Source organism: Sinocyclocheilus grahami, unplaced genomic scaffold, assembly GCF_001515645.1.
Source record: "Sinocyclocheilus grahami isolate Dianchi unplaced genomic scaffold, SAMN03320097.WGS_v1.1 scaffold44.1, whole genome shotgun sequence".
In the NCBI taxonomy this organism is placed as follows: Eukaryota; Metazoa; Chordata; class Actinopteri; order Cypriniformes; family Cyprinidae; genus Sinocyclocheilus; species Sinocyclocheilus grahami.
In genome coordinates, this window is record NW_015505223.1 from 469,288 (window position 1) to 496,010 (window position 26,723).

At 37.5% G+C, this 26,723-nt stretch overlaps 1 protein-coding gene across 1 annotated transcript in view; it reads right to left on the minus strand.

Annotated features, from left to right (window-relative positions):
* The window catches only part of cacna1da (calcium channel, voltage-dependent, L type, alpha 1D subunit, a), a 103,553-nt gene that overhangs the window by 1,410 nt on the left and 75,420 nt on the right, over positions 1-26,723 (minus strand). The window contains exons 29-45 of the mRNA XM_016268276.1: positions 22,714-22,746; positions 21,761-21,889; positions 21,100-21,165; positions 20,487-20,578; positions 20,145-20,304; positions 19,716-19,843; positions 19,517-19,613; positions 19,312-19,414; positions 18,179-18,280; positions 15,855-15,988; positions 8,562-8,678; positions 6,016-6,410; positions 5,141-5,167; positions 4,279-4,407; positions 4,053-4,192; positions 3,854-3,960; positions 168-473 (exon numbers count right to left, since the gene is read on the minus strand). Of these exons, the coding sequence (XP_016123762.1) occupies positions 168-473; positions 3,854-3,960; positions 4,053-4,192; positions 4,279-4,407; positions 5,141-5,167; positions 6,016-6,410; positions 8,562-8,678; positions 15,855-15,988; positions 18,179-18,280; positions 19,312-19,414; positions 19,517-19,613; positions 19,716-19,843; positions 20,145-20,304; positions 20,487-20,578; positions 21,100-21,165; positions 21,761-21,889; positions 22,714-22,746 (2,265 nt within the window). The remainder of the gene's footprint in view (positions 1-167; positions 474-3,853; positions 3,961-4,052; positions 4,193-4,278; positions 4,408-5,140; positions 5,168-6,015; positions 6,411-8,561; positions 8,679-15,854; positions 15,989-18,178; positions 18,281-19,311; positions 19,415-19,516; positions 19,614-19,715; positions 19,844-20,144; positions 20,305-20,486; positions 20,579-21,099; positions 21,166-21,760; positions 21,890-22,713; positions 22,747-26,723) is intronic.

The following is a 26,723-nucleotide window of genomic DNA, read 5'->3' on the forward strand; positions in this document are numbered from 1 at the left end:
ATATATATATATATATATATATATATATATATATATATATCTCCTGATAATCATCAATAGGCAAAAATATTTAGCCCTAGTTCAAATGCAAAAAACAGAAGATACTAATTTTCACAATATTTGATTGCATCGATCTTGTAAATGGAAATAGGAGGTCTCAGACTCACCGCCTCTACCAGGCTAGTAGCGCTGCCTCGCTTCTGGTGGTACTGGTTTCTATACTCGGGCGGGACCTGCAGGTGAACGGGTGAGTAGTTCCTCTGGTACTCGGGGTCGTCTGTATACCACAAGCTCTTCCTGATGGATGAGTGACTGCTGTGGACACTGTCCCTCAGAGGACGGTCCACGCGGATAAGCGGTGTGTAGTACGGCGTTCGGTCTTTACTTGCAGGAGTGGGAGGAGGTGATCTGGTAGATTGTGTAGGTGAAAGCCTGTGAGCCCTGCTGGAGTCGAGACCCGCTACAGCCATCACCTGGACCAACAAGTGCGGGGTCAAAAGAAATCTATTGTTTTGATACACAGTAATTAGTATATATACTGTGCATAATACTATGCTGACATGTAGGGTTGTAATAAAATTTAATAATATTTAATTAGTTGATACAAGTGACAATTTCTTGCATGCTATTTTATATTCTCCTTTATTTATAAAATATTATCTGTAAATGTTAACAAATAAAATGAAAACACTGTCATGAAAATGTCATGAAAGTTTTCTAAATGAAGCAAACATGGATTAAATAAATTAATCAAGAGTCATAGTAATAAAGTAAGAAAGAACCAACTCTAAATATAATAGACACATGTCTATATACTGTAAAATAATATATATATATATATATATATATATATATATATATATTAGGGGTGCAACGGTTTAACTTACTCACAGTTCGGTTTGTATCGCGGATTTAGAGTCACGGTTTCGTACAGTTCAGTATGTGCTATGTTTAGGGAAAAAACTATATTGTCAAATAAAAATAAAGAAAATAAGAACACATAATCTAACTACAAGCAACAGCACAAATAAATACAATAGAGCAAAGATACAAAGAAAATAAACAGTGCTTTTAAAGTTTTTAGGTAGGTCTAACAGTTTTTAGGTACAGAAATTGAATAAAGTAATCAAATGTAAAATAACATTGCATATTTGACTATCAATTAAAGATGAATCCTTATTGAAGTTACAAAAGTTATTCAATCAAGAGCAGTTAGTGATTTCCGTGTTGTTGCAGTTTGATTAAAGGGGTCATGTGATGTGATTTAAATTTTTCCTTTCTCTTTGGAGTGTTACAAGCTCTTGGTGCATAAAGAAGATCTGTAAAGTTGCAAAGACTAAAGTCCATCACTATGTGGGAAGATTTGCATAACGCCGCCCAAATGTTCACGCAAAGAAAGAAGGCGTAACTTTAATTCTCGCTGTAGTCCGGGGTCGTCACATGTGGTTGCCGCAAGCTCGCCGGACGCTCCTTCGTCGAATCCGCCAGCCGCGCCGTTCTCAAGCCCGCCCGCCTCTGCTCACACAAGCCAGCCTCCGCTCACGCTAGGCCTCCTGCCTCCACTCACTCAAGGCGTGTGTGACGCTGTTTCGTTGTGAAAGCGAAACTTCTTTGTTTGGTCTTCCAAAAGAGGACACGACTAGAAATCAGAGGTTAAGTTGTATTTACAACACTGTTCCAGAACAGTTTAACCCAAATATTCAGATGTGTCCAGCACATTTTATGGAGGACTGTTTCCTGATCCTGGGAGAGTAGACTACAATGCCGGCTGTTCTGACTCACAGACTGTAAGTACGTTTTTTATATTTAACCTTTTCAGTGGTGAGTTTAAAATATTCCAGCGGTCCCCCCAGACTGCCCAGAGTGAGTTTTTTTTTAGGTGACCCTTACTTTAGAACATTTCTCCTTACTGTACTCCCAGGGGCACGGAAATAAAAATCCCGTATGTGGGACTGTACCGATCAACAGGTTAAAGAATTTGCCACTGACGATTCAAACGAGAGTTTTTTGGGCAGTGTAGAGTAGCACTTGTTGTTTGTCATTTCTCCGATCCCAAAAGCAGACATGGTTTTATGTTTACGCTGCGCGATGCAATGCAACGCGTAAAAACACAGTATAAGTCATTATAATCAGTAATTATGACCCCACTGGATGCAACAAATGCCTCGTTTATAATGGGTTTTAATGTTTTTGTCTCGTCGCTCCGGCCGACAGGGCATCACAATATGGTAATTGAAATTCGGCTCACTGGATAGCTGGCCAATCAGAGCACTCCTCGGAGTGAGTTTTTTTTTAGGTGACCCTTACTTTAGAACATTTCTCCTTACTGTACTCCCAGGGGCACGGAAATAAAAATCCCGTATGTGGGACTGTACCGATCAACAGGTTAAAGAATTTGCCACTGACGATTCAAACAAGAGTTTTTTGGGCAGTGTAGAGTAGCACTTGTTGTTTGTCATTTCTCCGATCCCAAATGCAGACATGGTTTTATGTTTACACTGCGCAATGCAATGCAACGCGTAAAAACACAGTATAAGTCATTATAATCAGTAATTATGACCCCACTGGATGCAACAAATGCCTCGTTTATAATGGGTTTTAATGTTTTTGTCTCGTCGCTCCGGCCGACAGGGCATCACAATATGGTAATTGAAATTCGGCTCACTGGATAGCTGGCCAATCAGAGCACACCTCGCTTTTCAGACCGATGAGCTTTGTAAAAACTACGCGTTTCAGAAAGGCGGGGCATAGAGGAGAAACAATAATGTACAGTATGTGGAAAATAATGTGTTTTTTGAACCTTAAACCACAAACACATTTCATTACACCAAATACACTAAATAATGTTCTTTTTAGCAACATCATATGACCCCTTTAACATTAAGAAAGTGCTGTCACTTTAAGAGAACGCACCGATCCAGTGCACTGATACTGTATGTTCAGCCGACTATGTCTTCTAGGATACTCACCAAGACGGGCATTTTGACATAATTTTTGTGTGAATTTGTCCATTCAAGCACAATACATCAAAGAGAGCTTAATATTTGTGCGCGTTCACGTGCTTCGGATGAGCGCACACACAGATCTTCTCACTGCGCGTGTGAGTTTGTGTCATCTGGCTCTTTAATATTTAAACTGGCCAGGCTTAAATGAGTTTAGTTTAAACACAGATCGCAACGTGTGCTGTTCAGGTCTCACCTGCGCTATCAACACGTGATGACGGCATAAATGAGAGTTATTCCAACATACATCACTCGCATTGATTAAAGAGTGACTGGTTTGTCCATGTATTGTTATTTTTTCTCTCATCGCTATATATATATATCACATGGACATATATTTTTCTAATATATAGACATTTATTATTGTCAATTATATTTCAAATTGGTTATTTAAACATAATAAATGCATATATTATAAATTATATTTGTAAATATATTTAAAATTAAATATATATATATAATACTTTCCGTACCCACTGTATATATATATATATATATAAAATATTGTTTCATTATTTTTTCATTATTATATGTAATGTTATATTTAAAATATACTAAAATATACTAAAAAAGCTGTACATTTATCTAAACAATTACATTTTTTCCTATACCTCTATTTCTGTATATAGTACATTATTCAAAAAATTTTTTAATTTTTTTTTTAATTATATTAGTTTTATATTACATCCCTCCTGTGTTATTCCTATGTATGTCTACACTATCATGTATGTCTGCACTATGTTTGTACTTTCTTCTACACTGGAAGCTCCTGTCGTCAAGTCAAATTCCTTGTGTGTGTAAACATACTTGGTAATAAAGCTCTTCTGATTCTGATTCTGATTCTAAATTACCTGGTGTTGCATGAGATGTAATGGAAGAGCAGTACGCTGGTGAGGAAGATCATCTTGACTGCTCTGTCTGCGCAGACACTCAAAATTAAACGACGGTCTCCGATTACCTGTAAACGAGAGCAATTAATATCTTAACAAAACTAAGCCATAAATCAGAGGGCTTGTTTCTACATTTAAAGAAAGTAGCCCCAAGACTTGCCTTGCGGTGTTGGAGGAAGTAGTCTTCTCTTTGGTGACCTATGTGAATCGTGATAAAGGGGCAGCTCGTCATCCTCATAGCAGCTGTCAGGATGATGGTAACCCCGTGGTGTCTCATATTCCTGGTCACTGTTGGGGTACCTGCACAAGGAAGTGTGATACAGTAATTAACCTTGTATGAATTTCTGTAAATTTGATTTACTTGAAATGGGCTGCAATAGTTTTACCTGTCACCCGACAGCATGCTGTCGTCTTCGTAAAACTCCTCTCCACTGTAGTACTCTCCAGTGTAACGATCTTCTTCATACTCCTCTTCGCGGCGTATAGTGGGTCGTCTTCTGTCACTGCCCTGCGACCTGCATGAAGGTCAAGTGGTCAGTGAGAAGCCGTTAGATTGTGGTCAGAACGTCAGCGAATAACCATGCACTACCATGCAGACGTACAGCTCCAGAGTGCAGTGACGTGGTTAGACCTCATTAGAAAACAAGCAAAATCTTATCAAGATAACTGTCAGCAGTGTCATAGCCTTTGTAGCTTCTGCATATTGTCTTTACTTAATAGCTGTACGGTCTTAAGAAATCTCAGCTTAAAGATATTCTAGTTGAAGATTTCCTTGCATTGAGTCTAGATTTCTTTAGTGACTGTAAAGCATAAGCGTTAGAGTAAATACTTTACATTTAACTGACATAAACAAAAATGAAGCTGTGAAAGAAATAGTCTGTTCAATGTTATACTGAGAAAAAAGTTGCATGCAGCAAGCCCCTCCTCTTTCCCTTCATCACCCAATCACAACACACAGAGACTCAAAGACGCATCCTGATTTGTTAATGCTTTACTAGATGTTCCTATCAACTCTTTCCAGTTTTGTAGTCAATCTCTGGGTGTGTGTGTATAAGGCCCTGTTCCAAATAGCACTCGCAGGCCTTTGCAGACATGTTAAGTTAACTTAAAGCACCATATGGGACAGGGCTGAGGTGGAAATCCTGACGCTTTTACCCACTGAACACAGTTCTGCTTATCATTCACCATCTGTTTCTCTACAAGCATTAGTACCTGCTATATGAACATATAATACCTAATGTAACATACCTAATATACGTCTCATAGTAGCGCCTTCTGTTCCAGAAAGCAGAGAGATGGTTAAGAGAAAGCATTTCGGTTAGGAAGGAAAGAGAGAAAGGTGGAGAAAAGCAGGGGAATAGGGTAAGGGAATGGATGGACACATATATCATACAGTATATACATGATATATACAGCATTTTTATATATGTGAGGCTGTTTTCACACTTGGTTTGATTGCATTGTCCAAAGCCGAGTTGAAAAACACTGCATCCTCTGCCCCTCACATGTGTTTTTACTCAAGTGGTTTGATAAGCCCCCCAAAAATTTAAAGTTTGGCTTCATTTTTTTAAGTTGGTAAAAACTGACCATGGAGGCTCTGAATATAAATGGGATTCATAGTGAGTCAGTCTTCCATCAAAACCTGTGCCACCGTAAATCCAAAGTTTGACTCTCTTTTGCTTATAAATGAACCAATTGGTTGAAAAACATAATTCTGTTTCTGTCTCTGACTCCTTGGGTCAATCTGACAAGGCAAATGTCTTTGCGAATCACACAAATGTTTAATGTATAATCTTAGCTAAATTTGGCTCAGATGACCATATCAAGCCTCATTAATCTTGTCAATGTTTTTGAAATCCTTCACCCAGAAATGGCCTCATTTAAGTGATGAGACAGGTAAGGCTGTATCTTGGTGACCAATTTCAAGGTGGGCAATATTACTATTTTAACCTTTGGCGAATTAGTGGCTAATTCGTATTAATCTGCTTAAACCCTATTGACGTTTAGCTTTAGGAGTAGGGTTAGGCGTAAACCTTCATACTACATTTTTTCTAAAAATCATACATTTCCATACAAAACACTGTGTATAAATTCGATGTTGGATGAACAAAACAAGCATTCACCTTTGTCCGTGAGGGCTCCTGGGCTTGTCGTATTCTCCGTAGTACGATCCCGGGTAACCGTTAGCGGGCATGTGCTCATAGTAACGATTGTGTCCTCCGTTGGGTAAGCTGGACACATTGGCGTTGTTGAGGTTGATGTTGGTAGACTTGGGTGACTTGTTGTAGGAGTTGTGATGATGATGATGGTGATGATGGTGGTGGTGGTGGCGATGATGGTTTTGCTGCGCCATGGCATTGGCGCGACCCAGGCGCCCCACGGTCTGTTCCATGTGGGCGTAATGTGGGGGCGGCTGCACCTGCAGGGGGCGCTGTGTGGCATTTGTCTGGTGGCCGGAGCTTCTCCGGGATTCACCATTTATATGGTTGATATGGTTGCCAAAGAGTCCTCCATTTCGCTGTGAAGAAATACTTGTGTTTGTTAGTTTAAAGAAATACGCAATGGACTTTAGTAAGGGTCGACGCCATATTTAAGTTTGCGCAAATTAAATAAAGCCTAAAGGCCTGTTCACACCAAGAACAATAACTATCCTCTTGGATGCCCTGGGGGTAAGCAGATAAACATAACATTTTAATTTTTGGGTGAACTATCCCTTTAAAAAGTTGCTTAGACCTTGAAAAACATCCCTCCTAAAGCAATTCCAATCAATCAAATGGAATGAAGGAATTGGTTTAAGAAGTCGGGGACATTCATGAGATTACACCGTAATTTGCTAGCATTGTCAAATCATTGAATAAATTGAAATAAATATTTAAAAATAGTAAGAGCAAGATGTTGGATGAACAAAAAAAGCATTCACCTTTGCCCGTGTGGGGTCCTGGGCTTGTCGTATTCTCCATAGTACGATCCCGGATAACCGTTAGCGGGCATATGCTCATAGTAACAATTGTGTCCTCCATTGGGTAGACTGGACACGTTGGCGTTGTTGAGGTTGATGTTGGTAGACTTGGGCGACTTGTTGTAGGAGTTGTGATGATGATGATGGTGATGATGGTGGTGGTGGTGGCGATGATGGTTTTGCTGCGCCATGGCATTGGCGCGACCCAGGCGCCCCACGGTCTGTTCCATGTGGGCGTAATGTGGGGGCGGCTGCACCTGCAGGGGGCGCTGTGTGGCATTTGTCTGGTGGCCGGAGCTTCTCCGGGATTCACCATTTATATGGTTGATATGGTTGCCAAAGAGTCCTCCATTTCGCTGTGAAGAAATACTTGTGTTTGTTAGTTTAAAGAAATACGCAATGGACTTTAGTAAGGGTCGACGCCATATTTAAGTTTGCGCAAATTAAATAAAGCCTAAAGGCCTGTTCACACCAAGAACAATAACTATCCTCCTTATTTTTCAACGCGGAAGTAAGCCGTTTTCTGTGAATGTGCGAGACTTCTGGTTCATTAGCTGCTGTAGGGAAATAACGAGAAGAATAACAACGTGCAGTAAACGGTCAAATTTTATGCACTACAAACCAGTGTGTTCAGAATTAAGATAATACATTAAAATAATAAGGTAAGACACACCAGTTTGCAATATCAAGCAGCACAACGAGCTGTTTTGTACAGCTAAAAATAACTGGAAGCGGATGAGACATGAAGCCAGACACATAAAATTTACAAATGGCCGCTCACACTCTTACGGGAAAAATAAGGTGGATAAAGACTAACTAAATTAAAACTATTATCCACACCAATAGACAATAACGTTCAGTTTATTATAATTGTGCGCAGCAGTTTTTCCTGATGCTTTAAAAGCAGATTCGGAGTGGATTCTGATTGGCTGTCAATGTTTTTATTGTTCATCATCTGGAAAAAAAAACTGTTCTAAAAGTGATCCCAACAATATCGTTCCGCAGTGTCGCTATCATTATAGCCATGATGTGGACTTCACTATTCTCAGTGAATTAGAACATTTATTAAAATTTGATCATTATACTTATCGTACTTAAGAGACAGACGTACAGGCAGCAGTTGTAATACTGTCCTTTAGCTGATGCAACACACAAAAAATGTCTTTTTGCTATTAAAAAAAGCTCTTTACCCCACACAACCTTTGCGAAAAATTAAATATGGCATCTTTGAACATTTATCCAATGCTAAGTCATCTGATTGCCATTTTTAATGATCTCATGGGAAAAAGAAGTTGGAAAGGAGGTAAAATGGCGTATGGTGTGAGTGAATTTCATGAACTGATTAAATCTGAACTGAATTTGAAATCAAGAGAAATGTAGATAACCGTGGATTACACTGGATTAGATATGCTACGCTAAGGCTAACGTTATTACTACAAACCTGCAATACAGATGTACCTATTGCCTAATCTTCAATAAAGTCTCTAATGTCAACATTTTAGATTGTCAACTTGGTGAATTTATCCTCATTCAAGGTCTTAATCTAAGTGTGTACGACCTTCAGGGATGGCGAACAATTCATCGCAACTCCCGTAAGGAATCGTTACCATTAAAAACAACCTTTTATTTGTACCAGGCAGTTAAAGTAAGACAATAAGGTACAGATCGATTTTAAAAGGAGAAAGGGGTCATAAAAGGTGAGTAATTTACCCTATAAATTTCTTCGTCCTCCTCTGGCATAAAGTCTACTAGCTCATCATCCTGCAGGTCACATGATATCGCACGGCGGATTTCTGGCCCAATGTCATGCAGCGTACGAAGGCCAGCCTGTAACCGTGATGACAAGATAGCTAAGGACCTGCTCTTGAATGGAAAACCCTTGAACAGCAGCGACATGTTGAAAACGGAGACCCTCACACACACATGCCACCAGGGGGCAGTTTACCAGACACATTGACACAAACAGGCTTGACGAAGACAGTTCCAGACAGGACAAATTCATGAAAGATGACAACAATCACAGTAGACAAAGAGAAAAAACACACGAAAGCACTTCCTTAATTGTACACTCCTACTAACACACTTTAACTGAGATGCTAGCCTTTACTGTGACTTTCTAAAAAAAAGACTATATTAGCCACATATTCCGTTTTGAAATATGAAACGTGTAAAACATTTCTAACATTTCAAAATTGTGAAACATTTCTTTGGTTAGCTACACTAAAAACACACTAAAAACCTCTAAACAAAGATTATGTTCGCAGAGAAATCAAACACAGTGGTGTTTGATTTATGAGGATGGAGACCAACAAAACGTCTTAAAATAATAATACATGAATTAGACCTCTGAAGTGATGGTAAACGAATACAAACACTTCAAACCACATGTATAACAGACAGAAATACATTTACAGATCACCATTATCACATTGTGGGGATCCATATTCAAGCTAAAACAACATTAGCGCATCCAGAAACAGAGAGATACAGTTGAGGTAAAGAAGGTCTCATGCAAAGGAAATACAGATTATGCAGTATTTTTACTATTATTATTATTATTATTCAGGGTGTTTGCACTGACAGTGATTTGTGTTTGACTAACACATAACATGAAAATGCACGCTTGATCAAAATGTAAAGTGACCAATTACAGCAATTACAGTATGTTTGCACATGCCATTTAGGAGCATATGTAATGTATAATAATTTAAAAATAAAAACAAATACAATAAACGCTAAAAAGGACAAAATATTTGATTTACTTATGTGACATGACTTTAGAGAACTGTAAACATTTGGATGTGTTAAATAACTGAAATATTAACTTAAAGTTCTTTACAGTAAGTAAATATTTTGGGTCAATATTATAAGGATTCGGCTGACAAAAAAAAAACTTGGGAATCCTTGGGGTACATTAATTCTACATTGAATTCTATTTGATAAATATCTGTTCTATTAAATAAATGATTAAAGAACAACAATTTGTGCCAACAATACAATAATTCAACAAAGAAAAACAAATGGCTTTCTGACAAGAGATCGAGGATGACCTTCAGTGATGCAATTTCTGTCAGTGTTAACGCACAAGTCCAAAACCAACGTATATAAAACATAAGCGCGCAAATACAAATTCAACAACATTATGACATTAAACAGCATACAACTTATTAATACACTCTAAAGAATCAACACATTTCAATCTCCAAGTACGTTTTGCTTACCTGCAGGGCGACCTGTCAGTGTTAACGCACAAGTCCAAAACCAACGTATATAAAACATAAGCGCGCAAATACAAATTCAACAACATTATGACATTAAACAGCATACAACTTATTAATACACTCTAAAGAATCAACACATTTCAATCTCCAAGTACGTTTTGCTTACCTGCAGGGCGACGGCGGTGTTGTTCTGTGCTGGGTGAACGCCCACCAGGCCTTCCTCTTTGCGTTTCTTGAATTTCCTAAAGTAGTCCTGTATCAGGAAAGTGGCATAGAACTTCCCCACCGTTACCTCATCATCTGAGTGAACAGACCACACACACGGCTTCGCTGTCAGCAAGTAGTTTCAACGCATGAAAATGCACGCTTGATCAAAATGTAAAGTGACCAATTACAGCAATTACAGTATGTTTGCACATGCCATTTAGGAGCATATGTAATGTATAATAATTTAAAAATAAAAACAAATACAATAAACGCTAAAAAGGACAAAATATTTGATTTACTTATGTGACATGACTTTAGAGAACTGTAAACATTTGGATGTGTTAAATAACTGAAATATTAACTTAAAGTTCTTTACAGTAAGTAAATATTTTGGGTCAATATTATAAGGATTCGGCTGACAAAAAAAAAACTTGGGAATCCTTGGGGTACATTAATTCTACATTGAATTCTATTTGATAAATATCTGTTCTATTAAATAAATGATTAAAGAACAACAATTTGTGCCAACAATACAATAATTCAACAAAGAAAAACAAATGGCTTTCTGACAAGAGATCGAGGATGACCTTCAGTGATGCAATTTCTGTCAGTGTTAACGCACAAGTCCAAAACCAACGTATATAAAACATAAGCGCGCAAATACAAATTCAACAACATTATGACATTAAACAGCATACAACTTATTAATACACTCTAAAGAATCAACACATTTCAATCTCCAAGTACGTTTTGCTTACCTGCAGGGCGACAGCGGTGTTGTTCTGTGCTGGGTGAACGCCCACCAGGCCTTCCTCTTTGCGTTTCTTGAATTTCCTAAAGTAGTCCTGTATCAGGAAAGTGGCATAGAACTTCCCCACCGTTACCTCATCATCTGAGTGAACAGACCACACACACGGCTTCGCTGTCAGCAAGTAGTTTCAACGCACGCATACACACCTCTGCGGTGATGCACGGTGACAGACAGAAACTGATGCTAAGAGATGCTTTGTGTTATTCTAACTGCGCACTCATTGAAAGAGAAAAACAGCTTTGTGAATTAAATGTTAAGGAACCCTTTAGAATTATCTGGATTTCTACACAAATGGCTCCTAAAATATGACCCATGTCTACATTATAAACACAGATGGTCTTAATTAACAAACACCACATACATAAGCAAAATATGCCGCACATCACAGAACACTAGCGTGTTTTACTGTTTTAGTCACCTTGAACACATATGCACTACACTAGGCTGTATTTATTTGATAAAAATACAGTAAAAACAGTAATATTGTGAAATAATATTACAATTAAAAAAAACTGTAAGGTATTTTATTCCTGTGATGCAAAGCTGAAATTTCAGCATCATTATCCAGTCTTTAGCATCACATGATCCTTCAGAAATCCTTCTAATATGATGATTTGCCACTCAAAAAGCATTATCATTATCAACGTTGAATCAACTGAATGCATCTATGCTAAATAAAAGTATTATTTTTTCAATAAATTTGTATATAAATAATTATAAATTATATACATATATAATATGCTAAACTTTAATTTAAAATGTGTTGTTTGACAAATAATACTACCTAGCCATTGATGCTAGAAATATAGATAATTACAATTAATAATTGTTATAGGTTTACAAACTTTTATTCAAATGATGGTATTGTAAAAGCAATCAAATGTCAAAAACTAATTCTAAGACAAATTAATATGAGGGAAATCTGACTTAAGCTGCTAGTTGTGTTTGGGAACACAGTAGCTGGATTCTAGCTGGTTTAAGATAGTAATTTGCTGGTTATTAGCTGGTATAGACCACCTTGGACCAGCAACAAACCAGCTAGTAAAACAGCTAATGACCAACTTGGACCAACTAGAAACCTGCTATCTTATTCTAGAATATAGCTACCAGCTTAATGTAATGTCAGTTGTAGAATAGTTCATATTCACGGTTTAGCACCCATCTAATTTCAGTCACCAGACATCTGTAAACATATTAGTATTAGTATATTAGCATTAGCATACCAACTAAGAAAGAGATTACAGAAAGTTTGAGTGGAGGAGGGGGGGTTTGCACTTCGCTGTCAGCAAGTAGTTTCAACGCACGCATACACACCTCTGCGGTGATGCACGGTGACAGACAGAAACTGATGCTAAGAGATGCTTTGTGTTATTCTAACTGCGCACTCATTGAAAGAGAAAAACAGCTTTGTGAATTAAATGTTAAGGAACCCTTTAGAATTATCTGGATTTCTACACAAATGGCTCCTAAAATATGACCCATGTCTACATTATAAACACAGATGGTCTTAATTAACAAACACCACATACATAAGCAAAATATGCCGCACATCACAGAACACTAGCGTGTTTTACTGTTTTAGTCACCTTGAACACATATGCACTACACTAGGCTGTATTTATTTGATAAAAATACAGTAAAAACAGTAATATTGTGAAATAATATTACAATTAAAAAAAACTGTAAGGTATTTTATTCCTGTGATGCAAAGCTGAAATTTCAGCATCATTATCCAGTCTTTAGCATCACATGATCCTTCAGAAATCCTTCTAATATGATGATTTGCCACTCAAAAAGCATTATCATTATCAACGTTGAATCAACTGAATGCATCTATGCTAAATAAAAGTATTATTTTTTCAATAAATTTGTATATAAATAATTATAAATTATATACATATATAATATGCTAAACTTTAATTTAAAATGTGTTGTTTGACAAATAATACTACCTAGCCATTGATGCTAGAAATATAGATAATTACAATTAATAATTGTTATAGGTTTACAAACTTTTATTCAAATGATGGTATTGTAAAAGCAATCAAATGTCAAAAACTAATTCTAAGACAAATTAATATGAGGGAAATCTGACTTAAGCTGCTAGTTGTGTTTGGGAACACAGTAGCTGGATTCTAGCTGGTTTAAGATAGTAATTTGCTGGTTATTAGCTGGTATAGACCACCTTGGACCAGCAACAAACCAGCTAGTAAAACAGCTAATGACCAACTTGGACCAACTAGAAACCTGCTATCTTATTCTAGAATATAGCTACCAGCTTAATGTAATGTCAGTTGTAGAATAGTTCATATTCACGGTTTAGGACCCATCTAATTTCAGTCACCAGACATCTGTAAACATATTAGTATTAGTATATTAGCATTAGCATACCAACTAAGAAAGAGATTACAGAAAGTTTGAGTGGAGGAGGGGGGGTTTGCAAAAAAAAAAACTGCATCAGCTAAGCCATCTAACTTCACTAAAATCTAGTCCTAAATGCATAAGTTCTACTGGGAACATGCAAGCAAGCAGCACTGAGCAATATGTATTAGCACATTAGCGTTGCATTTCTGTGGGTGCATTTGTGCATGTCTAATATACTGCTTTTACATATGCATTTTCATCATCTATGATCATTTTCATCATCAAAGTGTTCATCTGCATGTTGTATTCATGAATGTGTAAGTCTGTGCATGAGAATCATTCTGAAGCAGGGGTCTGTGTCACTTTTTTTTTTTAAACAAGCACTTTGGGGACAGATCAGGAAAGAAGAGGCAACATTAGTTCCATGCCACCACCCTAAAACAGAATTGCTTCAGAATATTCTGAAGATCTGAACTTTTACATGAACAGAAAGACAGTTAACGAGGAACGGAAGCTGCGGAAAAGCTCAAGCAGATACAGGAGAGCGCGACAGTGTAGAAAAGAGAGAGAGAAAAAGAGACAATTTTAGAAGGACACAGCATGCCTGAGTTGCCATGCAAGCCCAAAGCTCAACACACACACACATAAACACACACGCACCTTCTCCAAATCCTCCCATATACTCTCACACACACACACACACACACACACACAAAGACACATCATTGAGGTTACCTAGCCATTGATGCTAGAAATATAGATAATTACAATTAATAATTGTTATAGGTTTACAAACTTTTATTCAAATGATGGTATTGTAAAAGCAATCAAATGTCAAAAACTAATTCTAAGACAAATTAATATGAGGGAAATCTGACTTAAGCTGCTAGTTGTGTTTGGGAACACAGTAGCTGGATTCTAGCTGGTTTAATATAGTAATTTGCTGGTTATTAGCTGATAAAGACCACCTTGGACCAGCAACAAACCAGCTAGTAAAACAGCTAATGACCAACTTGGACCAACTAGAAACCTGCTATCTTATTCTAGAATATAGCTACCAGCTTAATGTAATGTCAGTTGTAGAATAGTTCATATTCACGGTTTAGCACCCATCTAATTTCAGTCACCAGACATCTGTAAACATATTAGTATTAGTATATTAGCATTAGCATACCAACTAAGAAAGAGATTACAGAAAGTTTGAGTGGAGGAGGGGGGGTTTGCAAAAAAAAAACTGCATCAGCTAAGCCATCTAACTTCACTAAAATCTAGTCCTAAATGCATAAGTTCTACTGGGAACATGCAAGCAAGCAGCACTGAGCAATATGTATTAGCACATTAGCGTTGCATTTCTGTGGGTGCATTTGTGCATGTCTAATATACTGCTTTTACATATGCATTTTCATCATCTATGATCATTTTCATCATCAAAGTGTTCATCTGCATGTTGTATTCATGAATGTGTAAGTCTGTGCATGAGAATCATTCTGAAGCAGGGGTCTGTGTCACTTTTTTTTTTTAAACAAGCACTTTGGGGACAGATCAGGAAAGAAGAGGCAACATTAGTTCCATGCCACCACCCTAAAACAGAATTGCTTCAGAATATTCTGAAGATCTGAACTTTTACATGAACAGAAAGACAGTTAACGAGGAACGGAAGCTGCGGAAAAGCTCAAGCAGATACAGGAGAGCGCGACAGTGTAGAAAAGAGAGAGAGAAAAAGAGACAATTTTAGAAGGACACAGCATGCCTGAGTTGCCATGCAAGCCCAAAGCTCAACACACACACACATAAACACACACGCACCTTCTCCAAATCCTCCCATATACTCTCACACACACACACACACACACACACACAAAGACACATCATTGAGGTTCCACTGTGGACGCAGTGTGGTACCGAGCAGGAGAGGAGAGCATTCGCGACACATACGGAACAGAACAAACATCGCAGAGACCCGGCCAGGAGAAACTAAGAGTAAAACAGCAGGAAAAAGCTAGTGCAACAGCTGGTGTGTGTGTGTGTGTGTGTGTGTGTGTGAGCTAGTGTGTCCATGACAAATGTACAATATGTGTGTATATGCTACTAAACTGTGTTCAAAAATTATATTTTTGTTCTTTATCTAAATGGATGATTTAGGTGTGAATTAAAAGACGCATAAATATTATATGTCTATGATCTGTTGTGAATGCGTATTCCCATTAGCAGTGACCATCTCTGAGATTTATAACTGACCACCAGCAGGGGGCACCACTTGATCCAGAAGTTTCATGCTTGTTCTCTTCCAGATCTTCTTAATCACAGCTCTGAGCTCTTCGTTGACATTAAACAGCATACAACTTATTAATACACTCTAAAGAATCAACACATTTCAATCTCCAAGTACGTTTTGCTTACCTGCAGGGCGACAGCGGTGTTGTTCTGTGCTGGGTGAACGCCCACCAGGCCTTCCTCTTTGCGTTTCTTGAATTTCCTAAAGTAGTCCTGTATCAGGAAAGTGGCATAGAACTTCCCCACCGTTACCTCATCATCTGAGTGAACAGACCACACACACGGCTTCGCTGTCAGCAAGTAGTTTCAACGCACGCATACACACCTCTGCGGTGATGCACGGTGACAGACAGAAACTGATGCTAAGAGATGCTTTGTGTTATTCTAACTGCGCACTCATTGAAAGAGAAAAACAGCTTTGTGAATTAAATGTTAAGGAACCCTTTAGAATTATCTGGATTTCTACACAAATGGCTCCTAAAATATGACCCATGTCTACATTATAAACACAGATGGTCTTAATTAACAAACACCACATACATAAGCAAAATATGCCGCACATCACAGAACACTAGCGTGTTTTACTGTTTTAGTCACCTTGAACACATATGCACTACACTAGGCTGTATTTATTTGATAAAAATACAGTAAAAACAGTAATATTGTGAAATAATATTACAATTAAAAAAAACTGTAAGGTATTTTATTCCTGTGATGCAAAGCTGAAATTTCAGCATCATTATCCAGTCTTTAGCATCACATGATCCTTCAGAAATCCTTCTAATATGATGATTTGCCACTCAAAAAGCATTATCATTATCAACGTTGAATCAACTGAATGCATCTATGCTAAATAAAAGTATTATTTTTTCAATAAATTTGTATATAAATAATTATAAATTATATACATATATAATATGCTAAACTTTAATTTAAAATGTGTTGTTTGACAAATAATACTACCTAGCCATTGATGCTAGAAATATAGATAATTACAATTAATAATTGTTATAGGTTTACAAACTTTTATTCAAATGATGGTATTGTAAAAGCAATCAAATGTCAAAAACTAATTCTAAGACAAATTAATATGAGGGAAATCTGACTTAAGCTGCTAGTTGTGTTTGGGAACACAGTAGCTGGATTCTAGCTGGTTTAATATAGTAATTTGCTGGTTATTAGCTGATAAAGACCACCTTGGACCAGCAACAAACCAGCTAGTAAAACAGCTAATGACCAACTTGGACCAACTAGAAACCTGCTATCTTATTCTAGAATATAGCTACCAGCTTAATGTAATGTCAGTTGTAGAATAGTTCATATTCACGGTTTAGCACCCATCTAATTTCAGTCACCAGACATCTGTAAACATATTAGTATTAGTATATTAGCATTAGCATACCAACTAAGAAAGAGATTACAGAAAGTTTGAGTGGAGGAGGGGGGGTTTGCAAAAAAAAAACTGCATCAGCTAAGCCATCTAACTTCACTAAAATCTAGTCCTAAATGCATAAGTTCTACTGGGAACATGCAAGCAAGCAGCACTGAGCAATATGTATTAGCACATTAGCGTTGCATTTCTGTGGGTGCATTTGTGCATGTCTAATATACTGCTTTTACATATGCATTTTCATCATCTATGATCATTTTCATCATCAAAGTGTTCATCTGCATGTTGTATTCATGAATGTGTAAGTCTGTGCATGAGAATCATTCTGAAGCAGGGGTCTGTGTCACTTTTTTTTTTTAAACAAGCACTTTGGGGACAGATCAGGAAAGAAGAGGCAACATTAGTTCCATGCCACCACCCTAAAACAGAATTGCTTCAGAATATTCTGAAGATCTGAACTTTTACATGAACAGAAAGACAGTTAACGAGGAACGGAAGCTGCGGAAAAGCTCAAGCAGATACAGGAGAGCGCGACAGTGTAGAAAAGAGAGAGAGAAAAAGAGACAATTTTAGAAGGACACAGCATGCCTGAGTTGCCATGCAAGCCCAAAGCTCAACACACACACACATAAACACACACACGCACCTTCTCCAAATCCTCCCATATACTCTCACACACACACACACACACACACACACAAAGACACATCATTGAGGTTCCACTGTGGACGCAGTGTGGTACCGAGCAGGAGAGGAGAGCATTCGCGACACATACGGAACAGAACAAACATCACAGAGACCCGGCCAGGAGAAACTAAGAGTAAAACAGCAGGAAAAAGCTAGTGCAACAGCTGGTGTGTGTGTGAGCTAGTGTGTGCATGACAAATGTACAATATGTGTGTATATGCTACTAAACTGTGTTCAAAAATTATATTTTTGTTCTTTATCTAAATGGATGATTTAGGTGTGAGTTAAAAGACGCAGAAATATTATATGTCTATGCTCTGTTGTGAATGTGTGTTCCCATTAGCAGTGACCATCTCTGAGATTTATAACTGACCACCAGCAGGGGGCACTACTTGATCCAGAAGTTTCATGCTTGTTCTCTTCCAGATCTTCTTAATCACAGCTCTGAGCTCTTCGTTGGACTGCTCTAGGTTACCTGGGTTAAAACACACACATGTTATCCACACAACTACAAATGGAGTTTCTGCTCCATACCGTCAACTAGGTCTGAGCATTATAGGTTAAAAAAGGTTATTTTCAATCTTTTGATAGACATAGTTACGTTGGGACAGCTTAAAAAGGATGATTTAAGGGTGATTTCAGAGGAACCATGATTTTAATACAATGTTTACATCAAGAAATTTAGTAAAATCTATTCCACAGTCTGTTTTTCACTAAATAAATGCAAAAAAGAATAGCATTTAATGATATTATACTTACATATACCCATATACACTACTGTTCAAAAGGGGTCAATAAGAATATTTTGGAAAGAAATAAATGTACTTTTATTCAGCAAGGATGCATTTAATTGATCAAAAGTGACATTAAAGACGTTTATACTTGACAACTTTTGAAATATTTCTATTTCAAATAAGTGCTGTTCTTTTGAACTTTCTTGAAATCTTGAAAAAATGTTTCCACAAAAATATTAAGCAGCACAACTGTTTTCAACAATGATAACAATTAGAAACACCAAATCTGCATATTATATTAATTTCTGAAGGATCATGTGACACTGAAGACTCAGTGTCAGACACAGGAATAAATTACATTTTAAACAAATACAGACATATAGACAAATACAAAATAGTTTTTTATTTAGTTAGTTTTTAAATATTAAATATTTTTTAATAATATTTACATTTTGAAATATTTTTTTTATATTTATTTTTGATTAAATAAATCCAGCCTTGGTGAGCATAAGAGATTTTTTTGTTTTTTCAGAAATCTTAAAAAAAATTATTTACTCAAAACCCTATACTTTTGAATGGTAGTGTAACAACATAGATGACCTATTTTTACCTACAGTATATTTATATTTCACTAAGACATCTTAAAACACTCAAAATGCAAAATGACATTTGTGAATGATGCAAATGAACTGTTTTGAACTAATTCATTGAAATAAGACGTTTATAGCGATTTGCAAACCAATACTAGCAGTTCTGCAAAGAATGCACATACCTTCCGTTTTGATCTTCAGAGCAGTTCTCACAAGAGCAAAAAGTGTTGCATTAAACATGACAGTGCCGTCACTGTTCAGAGGCATGTTCATAGCCACCAGCCTCTGGAATAGAGAAACACAGACAGACAGAAAGAGATAGAGAGGATGGGTTGAGTGTGTTTGCTAATATTCAAAAACAGTTTTTTGTAAATCTGTGTGCCTTACCTTGCAGGCGACTCTATGAGGACAGAGTTTCCCAAAGCCAAGTGGAGGCTGAATACGGCGCAACAACGTCACTACATCAAGATGTTTTATTCTGCCTCTGCAATACAATACGAGAGAAGCTGCTTTGAAACAATCCGTATTCTATAAAAATCACTACATAAATATAGATGACTTGACAAACACATTTGCACATCCTTACTTGGCCTCTGGATCATACTCTGACCAAATCCTCTTAAATTCATCAAGATGATGTGGCCCCAGAATCGACCAATCACGGGTCAGATAGTCAAAGTTGTCCATGATGACAGCCACAAACAGGTTAATGATCTAAAACAAGATATTATTTAATTAGATTCACACGACCAACTTTTGAGAACAACACTGTTGATAAAAATAACCCTAAAAACAAACAAAATGAATCCTTCTGGGGCTTCAGAATGACAAAACAGGTAAAAATAAAGAGATAAAGAGATGAAATAATGTCATTAATAAATTTTTTAAATGCTAAATTATTTTGTTGGAGGTTTGAAGGTGGATAGGCAACATTACAAATAATATAATTCTAGTAATTATAATAAGTAGAATAAATCAAAAGGAAGTCTCTATTATCTAGTTAGTGTATACGCACCAGGAAGGCGCAGAGCATGTAGAAGGTGATGAAGTAGATGATGGCAAAGTTGCTCCCGCAGGTCATCTCTTCTCCTGGATTATAGTCTGACTCCGGGTCACACAGCTTCCCTGGCATACATGCCAACATGATATCCTGCCAGGCTTCACCTGTTGCACATCTACCCCCAAACAATAAAGAAATCGGAATATATCTTACACTAAATGCTTTTTTTAAACACCAAGATGAAGTGGTAGCATAAAAAAGGGGGAAAGAACAAGAGACAAATGCAAAAACATCTTTGTAAAGGTTTAAAACCCTGGCACTTTTGCCATTAACGTCTTCACTGTGCCGATCACTGACCTGAAGAGCAGAAGCACAGCCTGAGGGAACGTCTGAAAGTTGTTGTTCCTGTTGATTTGTGTGTGGTCCACCATGGCAATTTTCCCAAACACCTGAAAGATGGTAAACTAAGTTGCTCTGTGCTGTATTGAAAGGTGAAGTGTGTAATTTTTTCACCACGTGTCACCAAGTACACTGAATGTGGGTGATTTGCATTTTAGTCAAGATATCAACTACACTCACTTGAATGCTATTTAGCAAAATTGTAAATTCTTTTTAATTATCATAGATAAGACGACCATAAAAACATAAGCGAAAGCATCAAAAATGACAATAAAAACAATACAATAAAAAACCCTGAAAGATTTTCTATGCATATCGTTTTTGGATTGCATAATACAAATTTTTTGGTGGCTGTGGTTGCTACTGATATTTCAAAATGGTTTTGCTTTAAATTTTGCTGTATTTTGGAAAAATTTACGTTAATTTGTCAGAAGTCAAACAATAAAACAAAAACAAAAAAATCTGTTCTGCAGTTGCATTTCTCACAATTCATGTCATGAATCACGTCATGAATTGTGTTTCTCACATTTCATGATGTATGCAAAAAAATACAACTTATTATGAAACTAACCTGCATGCCAATGACAGCATAGATGAAGAAGAGCATGGCTATCAGCAAAGCGACATACGGCAGGGCCTGAGAAAAGACCATAAAATATATATTACTATGGTACGTACAATAATATTTATAAATAATAATATTTTAGCACTAAGCTTTAAATTTCCTAAAATTTCCTAAAATTTCCTAAAATTTCCTAAAATAAAATAAAATAAAATAAAATATTGTGCTGGGGTCAAATTAACCCCAAAAGACAGTCTATAGATAAAATACAACTTTCTAATAAAATGCATAACTGTACATTCACACGGGCGTCAGCGTCAATGCTTGTCGGAGGGCGTGTCTGCTTGGTGCTGTCATAGTGACAACAGTCAATCACATTACTTTTCCCGTGTTCCATGAATGTGATTGGCTAACATCTGCTGTAGAATATTTGCATAGGCGATCTGATTGGCTAACTCCTGGGTTGGTGCTTGAAAAATGTTTACCTTCTGCCGCAAGCAACGCCAGTGATGTGGCGCAACGGACCCACAATTCAGTTCGGCAAACACATGACGTTACACATTTAAAGTAAATGAGAAGCGTTAATGCAGACGCCCCGTGTGATTGAACTGTAACTGCTAGAAAGCTTTAATATTATCTGTCAGTTCATTAAGTCAGAATAACATCTGACCTGGAAGGACTTGATGAAGGTCCAGAGAAGGGTTCGAATGCCCTCCCCCCTGCTCAGTAGCTTGACCAATCGCATCACTCGGAAAAGACGGAAGAAGGTGATTGAAATGCGAGCGCTGTCTTCAGTGTTCTGTGGGGGTAGAGTCAGCATTAGTGAACCAATCAGGAGAAAGATAAAACACAGGGCATCTGGCTGTATTAAAGCAGTCTGACCAGCAGAGAAAAGCACAATATAATTTCAAAGCACATGGTGTGTTGGAAAAAATTCACATTCTGAATTAGGACTTTAATGCGTATTAAAAGAACATATAGGCTGGTTTGACTGATCCAGAAACACTACCAGAGACCCTGTGTTTTACGCATATCCTAAAGAGAAAAGGAAGGGGGTAGAGAGGTTCATGCTGGGTAAAAATACAAAAAAAACAAACAAACCTTGCCATACTTGACTGCACGCATCAGCACAAGCATGGCACTCTTGACCCAGAGTTACTTCATGCCAAATTACAGTGGGCCCCCAAACCTCACGGGTGAAAGGTCAGTTTGAGGTCACAACCTTACCTGACCCGATCAGACCTAATCTGACCTGACTTCAGGGGCCCCTTAACCATGCAGCAGTGTCAGCGCTACAAACGTGAGGGGCCGACGACCCCCCCCCACACACACACATACGCACGCACATATACACACTCACACAGTTTGTCACGTTTGGGTGACACTCCCCTAATTGACAAAATAGTCAAAGGATGTAAAACCAAAGCAAAATTTTGACAAACAAAGCAAACGAAGAAAAAGCAAACATAAATATAAAGCCAAAACTCAACAAATCGAAGTCAGGGTGGGTTAAGATGAAAGGAAACAATGTTTAATCAAGATTTCAGAACTCAAACGGAAACCTGAAAAGGAATGCAGACTGTACAACTGGGCTAAAAGCCCAAGAGGGGCAGAATTTCTTACCCCCGTCTCATCCACCTGAGGTGCCTCTGTGGGCTTTAAAATCAAAGACCTGAATTAATCACTCACACATAACGTTTGCACAGCCATTTACGCTTTAAAATGCATTCACAACATTCACCGGCACTCATAATACCACAAACTCTACAATAACATTTCTAACCAGAACAGCAAACCTCAAAGAATAGACAATCTTTCATTTAAAACTGCTTATAAGGACTGAAATATTACCAGTGACCAGAGACAAACAGAACTAGATTCACATAAGGGGCTTATATAACATGTAACCTTATTTCTATCTCGTAGATTACATAAGCAGCTGCAGACAGCATCCGACGTACAGTACATCACACACAAACAGGACAGTGAGGGACTCGCGCACACTTATGCAACGATTACAACTTTGTAAACAAGAGTGTATCCAAAAAAAAAAACCCACTATGCAACAGCAAAAGACAAGTATAACAAACCCACAATGCCACATTATGAAATTTACATTCCTCTATATTCAGTGTCTACACTGAGAAACAGTGTCAACCCTGTGATGCAAATGACATCTGCATTATAAATAGATGAACGCTATAATGTTTCTGTGTTGTACAATTAAATAGAATTATTTACCATCCAGAATATTTAGTGAATTAATCATAACAGTTAACTAGCAACCAATACCACACAGTCAAAACATATCTGGTTTTGTAATAATTAACAACATTTATGCACAGAATATGCTTCTGAAATGTCCTGTCATAACCATTTCATTAGATAAATGTGTCCACCAATGACCACTACTGATGTAATGTATTTTTGCTCAATTGAACAGCTTTAAATTTAGCATTGTTATTGCAAAGGTTAACATGTTTTCACATGCACACAAAATAAACTCAAAGCATTTGGTTTTGAGAACAGATCAGTTCTTGACTCTGAAAGGTAAAAAAACACATTCATCAACATTAAAACACTCACACAGTGGGCAGAAAATTCAGCATGTAATCAGAAAAAAAGATGAATCCTTCATCTGTGCAGAAAGACTCCAGACAGATATGGCTTCAGTCACACAGCCTGACATCCCTCGTCATTAAACTATTGACATTTGCATGAGAAGCAGAAATTATAAGATGCCGTTTTTGGCTGTAGCATTAATGGTGCATGCGTTAAGCAGTCAGGCACATGTGGACACGCTAACACACATACAATGTCTTTCTCGAACGCGCTCTCGCCATAACAGCAACACAAGAGTTGAAGGAGCTCAGTATACCAGCAGCACCGCAGCATCTCCATGCATGTGCCCTGCAAAAGAGACACCACCGAGGGCTCTCTAACAGTCCAACGCAAGAGAGAAAGAAAGTAAGAATTTGCGCTCTCGCCATAACAGCAACACAAGACTTGAAGGAGCTCAGTATACCAGCAGCACCGCAGCATCTCCATGCATGTGCCCTGCAAAAGAGACACCACCCGAGGGCTCTCTAACAGTCCAGCGCAAGAGAGAAAGAAAGTAAGAATTCGAAGAAGGAACGCAGAAAGGAAGGAAAAAACTAAAAGATGGCAGGAAAGAAAAAAGGAGGGAGGGAAAAGGAAGGAGGGATTGAGAGAAGGAAAGCAAAAGGGAAAGAAGGAAGGCAGAAAGGAAAGAAAAATTAAGCAAGGAAGCAAAGCATGAACCAAAAGAAACAAGAAATTAAAGGGGTCCTATTATACTCTTTTACAAAGTCTTGATTTTGTTTTGGGGGTGTACTAGAACAGGCTCTCATACTAGGTTGTTTGAAAAACACATTATTTTTCACATATTATACATTATTACAACACCTCTCTCCCCAGTCTGGCATGAACGGCTCGAATAGTTCCTGTATCAAATGAAGGCCTGCCTTCTGAAATACGAAATGTGCTGTGATTGGTTAGCTGGGCCAATGTGTGTTGTGATTGGCAGCACTCGGCGCCTGCTTTGGAAATGTCATGCCCCTTACCATAGCCGCCTGCGAGCTTCAGTGTAAATATTGCATTAAAATCAAATCAATTTGAGTGCGATTTACACCCGGATGATTGTAACCACTCTAAGTTCGTCTATCTTGGGAAAGCTAGCGTGTCTCCGACATAGTGATAACACTCATTGCCTTCTCGTCCCATATACTCGTCCCATTCGTCGATATTTGTGATATCACAAATCCCAGAAAATATGCGTTGTAGTCCAAACGAGTCGTTCGTTGTAGTTTTTGAAAAGTGATTTCAGTTAAATAAAATATCTCCTTTTGAAGTGGACTTTGAGCTTTGTAACTTTGTAGATCTTTTTTATGCTCAAACAGCAACATTACAGACTAACTAAAGTTGAAGAAGTGAAAAAGCATAATAGGACCCCTTTAAAGAAAAATAAGGGGAAAAAATAAGTAAGAAAGGATGGATAAGTGGCACAAAAGAGGAAAGAAAGAAAAGAAGGAAAGGAGGAAGGAAAGCAGAAATGAAAGAAAAACGTTTAAAGGAAGGAAGGAAAAGTGAGCAGTAATGGAGGTCATGCAGCCTGTCTGACGTCTACACACCTGCTCTACTCAAACTCTCTCCTCTGAGGAAGACAGAACAGAGAGACAGACAGTCACTCAGCAGACACACAGACTACAGATAGATATGTAAAGATAAACTGCATCTTGTAACACTGAACAGCCATTGTTAATGTGATGTCATAATGAGCCTGTGCTGCCCTTCACATCTGATCAGAGAACAGAACTCAACAGCAGCTTCTGAGAGCAAGAATGCCACAACAAACAGTGGGATTACATTTAAACACACCAACCAAGTGCTCTTCTCCAGCACTGTAAAATTATGATATACAGTGGGGAAAAAAAGTATTTAGTCAGCCACCAATTGTGCAAGTTCTCCCACTCAAAAAGATGAGAGAGGCCTGTAATTTTCATCATAGGTATACCTCAACTATGAGAGACAAAATGAGAAAAAAAATCCAGAAAATCACATTGTAGGATTTTTAAAGAATTTATTTGCAAATTATGGTGGAAAATAAGTATTTGGTCAATAACAAAATTTCATCTCAATACTTTGTTATATACCCTTTGTTGGCAATGACAGAGGTCAAACGTTTTCTATCTATCTATCTATCTATCTATCTATCTATCTATCTATCTATCTATCTATCTATCTATCTGTGTGTAAAATGCTGCATAAGATGATACAAACACACAGTATTGTAACTTTTTTCTTGCAATACTTTAACAAAAATTTCTTATTTCTGAGTGATTAAATTTTCTGTAGAGTTTGGACTTGTTACATGATGATGATGATGATAATTTTAAAAAGAAAATAAACTGTGATATAGTTTAAACAATAATACATGTATTTTTATTACACTTGTTAAATTACTTAATAATAATAATAATATATAACTTTTTTTTAATGCTCACACACAATTCAGTTTTGAGTCAGAGCCTGTGAGAATACATTCAGGGTTGAATAAGGTTCAGGTGTGATTCAGACTTCAATTTGATTCACTAATTCAAGGCTTGGAAATCTTAATTAAGAATTTCATGGAGAAAAAAAAAAACCGGGAAATAGATTTCCGGAACCCCAGACTACTGACAACTTGGGTGGTCACTGTTGAGCTCTATTCACGTGATTCTACCCGTGTTCTTCTTCCTTTTTTGTGAACATCTCTGTACACTAGAATGCTACTGCTTTGTTTGCCAGTGATTGGATGCTCAGCTTTGATATTTTGATTACTCGTTATTTAAATCAGCTCTGAGCTCCAGGGCCATTCTGTCTGGAGGTGAACAGGAAGTGCTGAAAGAGAGGAAGTTTAAACTTCAAACGGACTACACCGCTTGGGCACTGATCGGAGGAGAATAGAGCGGGTGGCCGAGCGCCATCTGCAGAAAATGAAGCTAATGTTAGCAGCTACATATCCCAGCATGCAACAGGGGATGGGCAAACCAGTCACTCCAACCACCGCAAGATTGGGTGAAAGTCACACATACCCCTGAGTGGGGAGTGATGAGTATAGATATGAGCATGAT